The sequence below is a fragment of the Haliotis rufescens genome, unplaced genomic scaffold (genome assembly GCF_023055435.1).
Source record: "Haliotis rufescens isolate VD_foot unplaced genomic scaffold, xgHalRufe1.0.p SCAF_8, whole genome shotgun sequence".
Lineage (NCBI taxonomy): Eukaryota > Metazoa > Mollusca > Gastropoda > Lepetellida > Haliotidae > Haliotis > Haliotis rufescens.
This window is the reverse complement of record NW_025964372.1, coordinates 29433134-29444193: the sequence shown is the minus strand read 5'-3', so window position 1 is coordinate 29444193 and position 11060 is coordinate 29433134. Positions and strand designations below refer to the sequence as shown.

Here is an 11060-nt window from a genome sequence, read left to right as displayed (position 1 = left end):
ATGCGGGACAAAGGGTGATGCGCGAACTTTCCATGGCTCTAAGTTCTTTGCCATAACGTATATTGAAACAGGGCTCTGCTGGCAGTATCAACAGTATATATTTAATCAATAAAACGAAACATGTTACACATTTTGTGTATTTTTAGACAAGGTAAAAGAAAACAAATGAATCAATAGATAACGCATCTGTTGAAATACAAATGTTTGCTTGTGTCATGTTATTGAAAACATAAAGTTAGCTTGCTCCAGATGTTGGAAAACACTCTTGTATTTGTCCCAATCAAACCTGTGTTTCTTAAAGTTGCTACGATTTGCTAATTGCAAACCACATCAGCAACAACGCCTCGAACAACCTCGTCCACTACATCACATGCTACGTTTTATACAACTTCGCCAACAATCTCAGCGACTTGGACTGCAACTGCATCAACATCTACGTCGCCTATGACGTCAGTAACAACAAGGGGTGAGTACCAGCTGATAATGTGCCACTTCAATCATTATCAGAAAAGATGAGAATTTAAACGGTCGATTTGATTCCAGTCTGATGTGTGTCAAAACAGCACTGAAGTTAAAACTAAAAAATACCCGTCGGCAGCAACATCGGCAAATATATCTCAAACCTATTTAAGAATTGATTCATACAAAGTAAAAGTCAATTCTCATGATGTTTTATGTTCCTATCTTGTACCCCAAAGGATGAAGACACTATTTCATTAAGTACATGTGACTTCATGTTGACATTGGCAGTCATACAACAACCAGCTTTATCTCAGAAATGAAAAGTTCGTCATAACGATGAGAAATGTCTGCTAAGAACTACGTTTCCATATAAATTAATGACAGTGCGTCGTTATACATTTGCATCAATTACAGAACGTCAAAATGGCCGACACGATCAACGTGTGTGTCAATGAACCTGTGGCAATTAAGTGTCAGTTAACATTGATTAACTGGCCAATCAGTCAGAGGTGCCTGTAAATATGTGACGACCAGATACTGATGTAAGTTCAAAGATTGTTGTAGATCACTGTCACTGTCATTTTAGGAATGAATCGAGGAGATTGTTTGCATGTGAATTTATACTGAGTCAAATTAAAAACTTCACATTTTAAAAGTAATCCCATTTATGATATACAACGGACAAATGTATCAGAGAAGGTAATTTTTAATCATTAATGTCCAAAGAAGGATTTTAATTAACGGTGGTAACCATAATTTGTTCCAAGCACCTACGGTATTCGGTAATAACATCAACAGTTTAAATCATAAGTCCCAAGCACGAGAATCTGATGGCACACAAGTTCAGTAGCGTGTATGGCCAGCATGTGCATTGACAACTGCCACACAACGCCTCCGCATGGACCTTGTGATGCTTGTGAACACATGCTTGGGAAGACGGCGCCATTGTTGCTGCAAAATGGTGCCAAGATCTTGCAAATTCTGTGGTTGGTTCTGGAGAGTGCGCAGACTTCTGCCAAGAGCATCCCAGACGTGTTCGATGGGATCGAGGCCGGGAGACCTTGAGGGCCAGTCCGTGACGTTGACTCTCGCATTCTAAAGGAAATTCCTTGTCAAAATTGCTGTGTGGGGTCTGGCATTGTCGTGTTGGAAGATCAAACCGGGTCCATGTGCTGCCATAAAAGGCAGAAGTTCTGGTGCCAGTACCTGGTCGCAGTAAGTAGCAGCGTTGAGGTTGCCACGGATGACAAGAAGCCTGGAACGTGCATTGCCACAGAAAGCACCCAACACCATGACACTTCCGCCTCGAAATCTGTCTACTTCCTGTACACAACACTGGGCGTAACGTTCATGACGGCGCATCCACACCCTCGCCCTACCATCAGCAAATCGAAGATTAAATCGGGATTCATCACTGAAGACGACTTGATTCCAATTCCTCTGAGTCCATCGTAAGTGCCGCTGTGCCCACAATTGACGTTGACGTCTGTGGAATTGAGTCAGAATCGGCCCGCAGTATGGCCGTCGTGCTTGAAGGTGAGCAGTTCTCAGACGGTTTCGAACAGTTTGCGCACTCAGTCTACCCCTAAACAGTTCATTTCTGGTTGATGTAGCCGTCAAAAATCGGATACGGAGGTGACGTAAGACAATCTGACGATCTTCTGCATGTGACGTCACACGTGGTCGACCTGGCCGAGGGCGATCAGCGGTGGTACCCGTTTGCTGTAGACGCGTCTGTAAATCATGAACAGTCCGTCGACTACAACCCATCGTCCTTGCGACTTCAGCTACGGACGTTCCTGTCTGCAACATGCCGATGGCACGTTCACGTTGCACATTTGAAAGGCGTGGCATGACAAATGGCCGTTAAGACTTTTGTTTTCTTGTGTGTGTTTTTTTTTAATGACTGCTAACAAGTATGGCTGAAAACACGTGCGGTATTATGGCCACGTGACCAGTTGCACGTGAAAAAACACTTTTGCCACTATAGTGCTGTGCACATGATTTTGATCGATTCACCTGCACAAAAACAGGTGTTATCTGAAGACAATACGTGGCCATTACTGTCAAATACACAATAAGGGCACACAATGATAACTGGTTAAAAATAAATAAATTTAGGATTGTGAAGTTTTTAATTTGGTTCAGTATAGTTTAATACACTTTTTTTCCACATGTATTCAAACACGCGAAGTTGAATATTAAAGTGTTAACTGATCGGAATCAAAGCTTCTATATTTCTTCATGCCAAGGAATGCTTATGAACGTCAGCTTCACGCCATGTGATCGACCTTTCGTCCAATGGATAAGCCGTATATCGTGTAAACTTAACATTAAACTAAATATTCTGCAACCATGTCAGCATCAAACAGTGGTGGTTAGGAAAACTTGCAATATCAGACAGGAAGCATGGCGATTATTTAACATCGCCTTTTTTAATAGAATGCTGTCTTTTTCAAATATTGAACTTAAACTTTTGAAACTTTAATGTATAATCTTCTGGGATATCTGTCATAGCTTTCCTTTCAGATCTGAGATCTCATTGAAATCATTGTCAGTGTGCATCTTTAGTCATATTTCAACTCTAATTGAGTTCGGAAACTTTCTTTAACTTCGGTTCATAAAATGTAATTAGCACTGAGTATTTTACAATAATTTAAATAAATAATTAAATAAATGAGTAAATAAACAAATACATATGAAGGTAAACAGTCATTTAAAATCAACTTAGGGCTTATGTTTTGGCATCGTAAATATAGTGCAGGGTTGTTTCAAGCATCGATGTTGTTCCAAGCAGGTTGGTTATTAATTTCTGTTTATTCAAAATCATTTGCGATTGATTATCAATATTGCTGTGATGGTTGTTCTCAGTATGAAAAGTAACTATTATTGTAGAATTAAAACTAAGAATCTGTGTTAATTACATATGCTAGCAACGTTTACAGTGTACACACAATCCAAGGTTAAATCCTCCTTGATTATCCATTTTGTAAAGTCTCCTTTTAACTATGAAAAGTGTATCACAATAGAATGGAGATCAAAGACACTGAATGATCGAGGAAAACTTAGAGGAATGGTCCAAGATACAAACTGACAGCAAAATAAACTTTACTATAATAGTTTTAAATCACATTAGTTTAAAAACAACAACAGGTATATGCATGGGGTAAAATGTTTTGAAAAGATAAAAATCTCAACGAAACCATTTAAAAATGTAATAGACAAAGAGCACACACATCTAACATCGCTCAAGATCAACGACACGTCACATCAATAGCGTGTATGACCACCCCCTACAACAAAACATGCAACAACTCGTCGGCGCACAGAAAAAGTCATTAGTCTGATGACGTCACGTGTGTTACGTCGCCATTCTTCTAGGAGGACCTGGATCAGTTCTTGTCGGTTGGCTGAAGGATGTGGAAAAATGACAATGACATCACAGAGATATTCTATGGGGGACATGTCGGGCGGGCGAGCAGGCCACGGCAACACGTAGACTGTGGCCTGCACAGTATGGGCTCTGGCATTTTCATGCTGATAAAGGACACCACGTGGCAGCTGTTGTAGAAATGGGAGGACAATCGGACGAAGAATGTGAATCAATGTAACGTTGAGTTGTCAAATGTCCGCTAACGATGACCAATGGTGTTCTCTCCTACCGACAAATTCATGCGACACGACCTCCTGAATGCAATATGTCGCCGTTCGTTCTCCCCTTCGGCAGGAAACACGCTGCCTTACATCAGCTCTGAACAGACATAACGTTCATAAGTGAAGACGACCCCCTGCCAGTCACGTCGCTGCTAACGAGATCCTGGCCCATCTCAATCTCCGACGACGATGTCGCGCTGTCAATAACTGTCCTCAGTAAAGTCTGTGAGACGCCTGGTCACTGTCTGTTGACTAACCATATACATTGAGGCATTTGTCGCTGATGAAGCCACTAACAGGAATCGATTTCGGAGATGCAAAGTACGCAAGTACCGGCCTTCATTGGGCGTAGCTACCCTTGGCCTGCCTCTTCTTAACCTTTCTTATGTCAGGCCGGTCTGTCTGCATCAGGTGACAGCAACACGGGAGAAACCAAAAGTTCTATCAATGGAGCTTGGGTGGCTCCCAGGGCCCGCTCGCGTTGTTCGTGTGTCAGTCGTGGTGTTTTTTTCGACTTGCCGTCGGTAATATTTATATACCCTTATTAGAAAAAAGGTTCGGCTTTTCGGGTGGGCGTGACTTTTTCGTATTTCTACAAAAATAGAAGTGCCATGGACGTGTATCACTTTCTGCGTGCAGCATTGTTGTATTTGGACGATGTGTTTTGCATTGATACAATTTGAAATTGTATTTTTCATTTTGAAAGTCGTAAAGTTTCTTTTGGCCCTCAGTTTGTGTGTTTCATTCAACTAAATTCAATTCAAATCAAATGTGTACTGCACGGAGACCCATAGGTCAAAATACACGTGTGTATTCTATACATTGTATAGATTCACATGTTTAATTGAATATAAAACGAAGGTCAGGTATTAAATCTTAAACGTTATGTTTTTGCAATAAGTCAATTAAATTGTTGATCTGAAGGTCGAATTACATATATATTTGACGTGTATTGCTTTCTATTGTTTTTCTAAAGATCGACGTATGAAGGTGAAATGACTCAGATCTTCGATATTGTTTACGTTACCCATAAAACTTCAACGTCAGAGAATGACGTGACGAAGCACGTGACACCATCGGATTAAGAGACAAAATAGCTGTGAATATATATGAATGGACCACAGAAAGTCAGTGATGACACCAAGGTGTTCGCGAAAAGCGCATAATCATTCAACTTTTTAATATTGTGGTGTCTAACGGTATCAACAAAGTATACAAAGTCGAATATGTTAAATATTACTCTGGTTCAAGGCGCATCTTAAAAAGTGTACAACATTCAGACTGATCACTAGATGACAACGTATTAGTTCATTCTGGGCTGTACATATTTTTCTTTCTTGTTTTTGTTTCCTGTACATGTCGAGAACACCTGGTATCATCATATGATAGAGCCGGAATCGTTCAAGCGACTCTGCAGATATTTCTTCTGAATATGGAAACGGTTTTGTCGATATTACTTCAACCTGGCTTGAAAACGGTTAAGAAAACTACCTATGCATCCAACAAATTGGTAAACCTAGGCATAGCTAAGACATGGAATAAATAGAATAGGTCTTACATTACTTGACATGTTCTGTCTACCTACTAATTTAGATTTAGTTTGATTTCACATGCCTTACGGGGAAGTTTAATAGTTTACATATAAAGTAGCCAGTATTTAATGTATTTTATCGAACTGCTATAAAGGAATGTCGTCCACATTTTCCCAAACGTCATCACATTTGGAGTGTTAAAACCTGAACTAAAGTAATATTTACATGTAAGATATTTGACTCTTCCAGTGATCTCTAATCTTTGATGTCTTTGTTCGCATCAATAAAGAAGAACGGGTTTAATTTTGTCATTAAATATTTTGAAAAGTCGGAGTTTTTTATATATATCCAAACCAATATTAAAATATTTCATTGTGAGTTTTCCTATTTTAAGCCAGATGAGCCACTCTTAACTGCCACTGCAAATAACTTTTAAGATAGTCATCAATTCATCAAAAGTCCAAGGCACTAATATTTTGGGAGACATTTTATTGCTATAACGTTATTTCACTCACTGTAACAACCCGAAAGTTGTTTTAGTTGTCGATAGGTTGGGATTTCCAAACTGAACAATAATCATCTGGATAATTCATTTGCTGACTCAGCCCATTTGCTCAATCAGAAATAAATAACATCGTCAGGAAACAGCAACAGAGCATATTCATGTAAATCAGGGAATGATTGTATGACTCTTCGACATGTATCAAGAATTTTAACAGCCAACTCAAATAGAATTGAGGTAATTACACTGCTTTCCAATAGTGCAATCAAAACCTACCCACAATAACACCGTACACATGCTATCGCAGAAACCTGCTTGTTCTTCACACAGTGTCTTATTATTTTCGGCACAAGTTTTTTAAACTACAGTTACTTACTATTCCAAATATCTGTCCGAATACACTATCTAAATTTATACCCTTGTAGTTATTAGGATAATTACGACACCATTATATCATGTGAGTTAAAAAAACCACTGGAACTATTTCGGTAATAATCTCACAACATCAGCCACTATTTCAGCAACAACGTCGCCAACTATGTCGACAAATACGTCAGTCAATACAGCCACCACAACTTCGCCAACTATGTCGACAAAAACGTCAGTCAATACAGCCACCACAACTTCGCCAACTATGTCGACAAATACGTCAGTCAATACAGCCACCACAACTTCGCCAACTATGTCGACAAATACGTCAGTCAATACAGCCACCACAACTTCGCCAACTATGTCGACAAATACGTCAGTCAATACAGCCACCATAACTTCGCCAACTATGTCGACAAATACGTCAGTCAATACAGCCACCACAACTTCGCCAACTATGTCGACAAATACGTCAGTCAATACAGCCACCACAACTTCGCCAACTATGTCGACAAATACGTCAGTCAATACAGCCACCACAACTTCGCCAACTATGTCGACAAATACGTCAGTCAATACAGCCACCACAACTTCGCCAACTATGTCGACAAATACGTCAGTCAATACAGCCACCACAACTTCGCCAACTATGTCGACAAATACGTCAGTCAATACAGCCACCACAACTTCGCCAACTATGTCGACAAATACGTCAGTCAATACAGCCACCACAACTTCGCCAACTATGTCGACAAATACGTCAGTCAATACAGCCACCACAACTTCGCCAACTATGTCGACAAATACGTCAGTCAATACAGCCACCACAACTTAGCAAACGGTAGCGGTAAAATGTCTCCAAGAACACTTTCCAACACGAAACCTACAACTCCTCCAACAACCTCGACCTTGACTGCAGCGACTACGTCTGCTACTTCGTATCCAAGTACGTCTACTTTAATCTTTCCTACCAAGTCTGCAACAGCTTGAATCATACTTAATTGTATCCTGATTTTCTGTAATGAACTACTTAAGTCCAACATTTGGTAGTGGAACAGTTTACTTCATGATAGGAGCATCCAAATAGTTGCAAAGGTAAATGTGTTTCAAAGTACAAAAAAAATGTAATCCACAACCTCTCCTTCAGATACTCCGACGGCAACCAAATCGGACTTCACATTCACATCGGCGAGTTCGCCTCCAACAACCTTGACCTTGGCTTCAGCGACCAAGTCTGAAAGATCTAGTTGTGAGAACATCTTCCAATATTTCCTCAAAGATAGTTCGAAAAGACATTTGTTACCGTTTTCCTGCAAATCCAAATGACACTGGGATGATATCTTAATAAACTATTAAGTTCTTAAAGACTAGTTTTTGGTAGTGGAACGATTTACTGCATTATTAAAAGATCAAAAACATTTTGAAGGTAAATGTGTTCCAGTTGTACAATACTTCCATTCAGATAGGAACAAAACACTGAAACAGTTTAATCCATAACCTCTTCTTTTACATCAGATACTCCTACAGCAACCATGTTGGCCTTGACAACTACATCGGCTTGTTCGCCATCAACAACCTTGACCTTGGCTTCAGCGACCACGACTGCAACGACGTCTACTATCACCTCCGCTTCTAAGCCAGCAACATCTAGTTGTGAGAACATTTTCCAATATTTCCAATTGGGGCGAACCGAGATTCGAACCCACAATCATAGGTTTCTGGCGTGCCCAAGGGACGCAACACTGCACAGCGAATCGCGGCGCCTTAGACGACTTGGCAGTCCTGCCCCCGACACACAAGAGACTCAGTAACATTCACGTACCACTGGGAATATCAAAGTAAGTTTATACAGCAAACTACGAATTCAAAGGGGTAATTGTAGATTGTAATTAACATTTAATTAAGTTAAACAATGGGCAAGCATCGTGTCCTGGAGATGATGGAATCAAAGCACACCGAACACTTCGAGTTCCATTTCAAATGTGTATCTTACTCATTCCAGAGAAAAGGTGTGTCAAGGTAAACACAACAGGTTCTCAGGTGCTGGTTTTAAGTCCCAAAAGGAACAGAGGCTGTGTATGTTTTGACTAAGCACGTTATGCCATATAACACAAGGCGGTATCTCAGTATCCTAAAATCTCAAAAGAATCTAAAAAAACCTTTGTATTTATGTTAATGTTTTAATTCCTCAGTTACCGCGTCCCTTTCGCGCGTCAATGCGTTTATAGCAATTCCACTGTTGTAACAATCGATATATCAAACTGGTGCAGAGTCTTGGGGAAATGTAATGACTGCAATACAATCAAACATGTCAGAAGAGAAATGTCGTACCTTTTGTGAAACCATTGAAGTCTGTAAGTGATCAATCACATATTCTTATTTGATAATAGCATCCAAACCAAACACATTAAACATGATAACTGAATATTTTAGCATTTTGCTTTGATAAATAAATCTTAAATGTTTCATTCTAAACAATTCCAAATCAAGTTTACCGCCCGACCGCCCAAAACCTGATAGAAATTCAATAATAATATTTTTTTATTAATGTGTCATGTGTACATAATACACCTGGCCATTACTGGCCTAAAAGACACCTAAAATTATACAATCAATAAAATCAAAAATAAAATATTATAACTAACAATATCTACATATGTATACAGCAAAATTTGAAAATTCAGTGAAATTTGTTTCTTGTATTTTAGCTATGTTAAATATAGATAGTCTGATATCTTTATAGAAGTTGCATTCTACAACAAAATGAAATTCATCCTCTATGGCTTGCTTGTCACAGAGAGTACATAGTCTTTCTGAAAGAGGAGTGATGGGCTTGGTATATCTTCCACATTCAATATTAATTGGCAGGTTACCACAACGCAATGATGCTAATACACTTCTATATTGCCTTGGTAGAGACATTTTAACATAATGGCATGTTTCAATTTCTTGTTGAAATAATCTATAAGTTCTTAACTTGTTTCCATTTGAATTATTTTTATCATTAAATAGATCTGAATACCACTTCTCTCTGTCTTTCTTATCCAGCTCCTGCAATGCTTAATCAAGGAACACTGGCCGGCTTGTGTTATTACAGTAATCATATACAGTCTGGCCTCTATTGGTGATAGCAAGCTTTTTAACCATGACCATAACCCTGTAGTCCCAACTGATGATTCCCGCCTTACTGACCACCTGTGAATATCCATCCCATATCACCTCGTAAAGCAATATTTGAGCTATTTTTCCGAACACCCAGGAAAAATCGACAGGCTTTGTTTTCTTTATGGTTAATTTCTTTATAAGTGTTCATACCCCACACACTGGCGCTGTAGTTGAGGACAGGTTAAACATAGCTGTCAAACAATTTAGTAAACACTTCATGACTTAAACCACCCATGTTGTTGAACTTGGCTAGCACAGCCCCAAGGGCTCTATTTGCTTATTTACAAATTTCAGTCACAGTCTTTTGTAATTACAATGCTCATTCAGCCACATGCCAAGATACCTGTATTCCATACAGTAATCAATATTGATTTCACCACAAGTAAACTGGTAAGTTCCCATTGGGATAGGTGCAGATCAGCGATGCATAATCTTTGTTTTCTCTTTGTTTACTGCAAGTTTCCAATGTTTAGACCAGTCAGCGAGACCATTAAGAAGCTTCTGCATGTTATATTCATCCGGAGCTATGAGCACAATATGATCAGCATACAGAAATAGTAAAATGTTCAAGTTATCAATATTAATACCACATTTCAGGTCACTGATTTTATCTGCCAAGTCATTTATGAACATTGAAAATAAAGTTGGCGACAAACAGCAGCCTTGTTTCACACCCATGGAGACATCAAACCAATCAGTTCTTTCTGTATTGACCTTTACACAACATTTCAGTATAATTCCTTGAATTACAAATTATTGTTTCAGTTTGAACCAAAGTAAATTTCTTTGTACAGAGTCAAAAGCCTTTTTCATATCAATGAAACACACAAATGTTGAGAGCCTCGACATCTTTCTGTTGTATAATTTGTTAAGGACTGTAAATGATCTTGACAGGATCGTCTCTTACGGAATCCATTCTGCAGTTCTGTTAAATAACTGTTGGTTTCTAACCAGTTACTGATTCTGTTATTAATAACTTTTGCATATATTTTATATGGTACACATAGTAATGTAATGCCTGTGTAATTTGTTGGTACTCTCGGATCGCCCTTTCCAGATTTTGGAATTGGATTAATAATTCCTGTTTTCCAAAGTTCAGGCACAAGTCCAGTTTTAAACATAATGTTAAACATTTTATGTAATAAATTCACACTCACTGAATTCTTAAGAATTTCTGCTTTAATATTGTCTATTCCTGAAGTTTTGTTCAGTTTAGTATGCTTAACAGCTTCACAAACTTCTTGTTCACTAATGGGTTGATTAAGAACTTCAGAATCTACAGCAGTTGGGATTGTATTCAACTCTTCATTGTATAGGTGATTAATGTTGTTTATAATGTTAGTAGAGTTGTCCTCCCTTGGATTATATATAGTGCA

At 38.8% G+C, this 11060-nt stretch overlaps 1 protein-coding gene across 1 annotated transcript; it reads left to right on the top strand.

Moving 5' to 3' along the window:
- Window positions 1–8155, top strand: LOC124129176 (histidine-rich glycoprotein-like). Its single transcript, XM_048389768.1, has 4 exons — window positions 1–14; window positions 302–466; window positions 6672–7457; window positions 8035–8155. Exons 1-4 carry the CDS (start codon window positions 1–3, stop codon window positions 8153–8155), a joined length of 1086 nt encoding a protein of 361 aa, XP_048245725.1.
- The last annotated feature ends 2905 nt before the right edge of the window (window positions 8156–11060 follow it).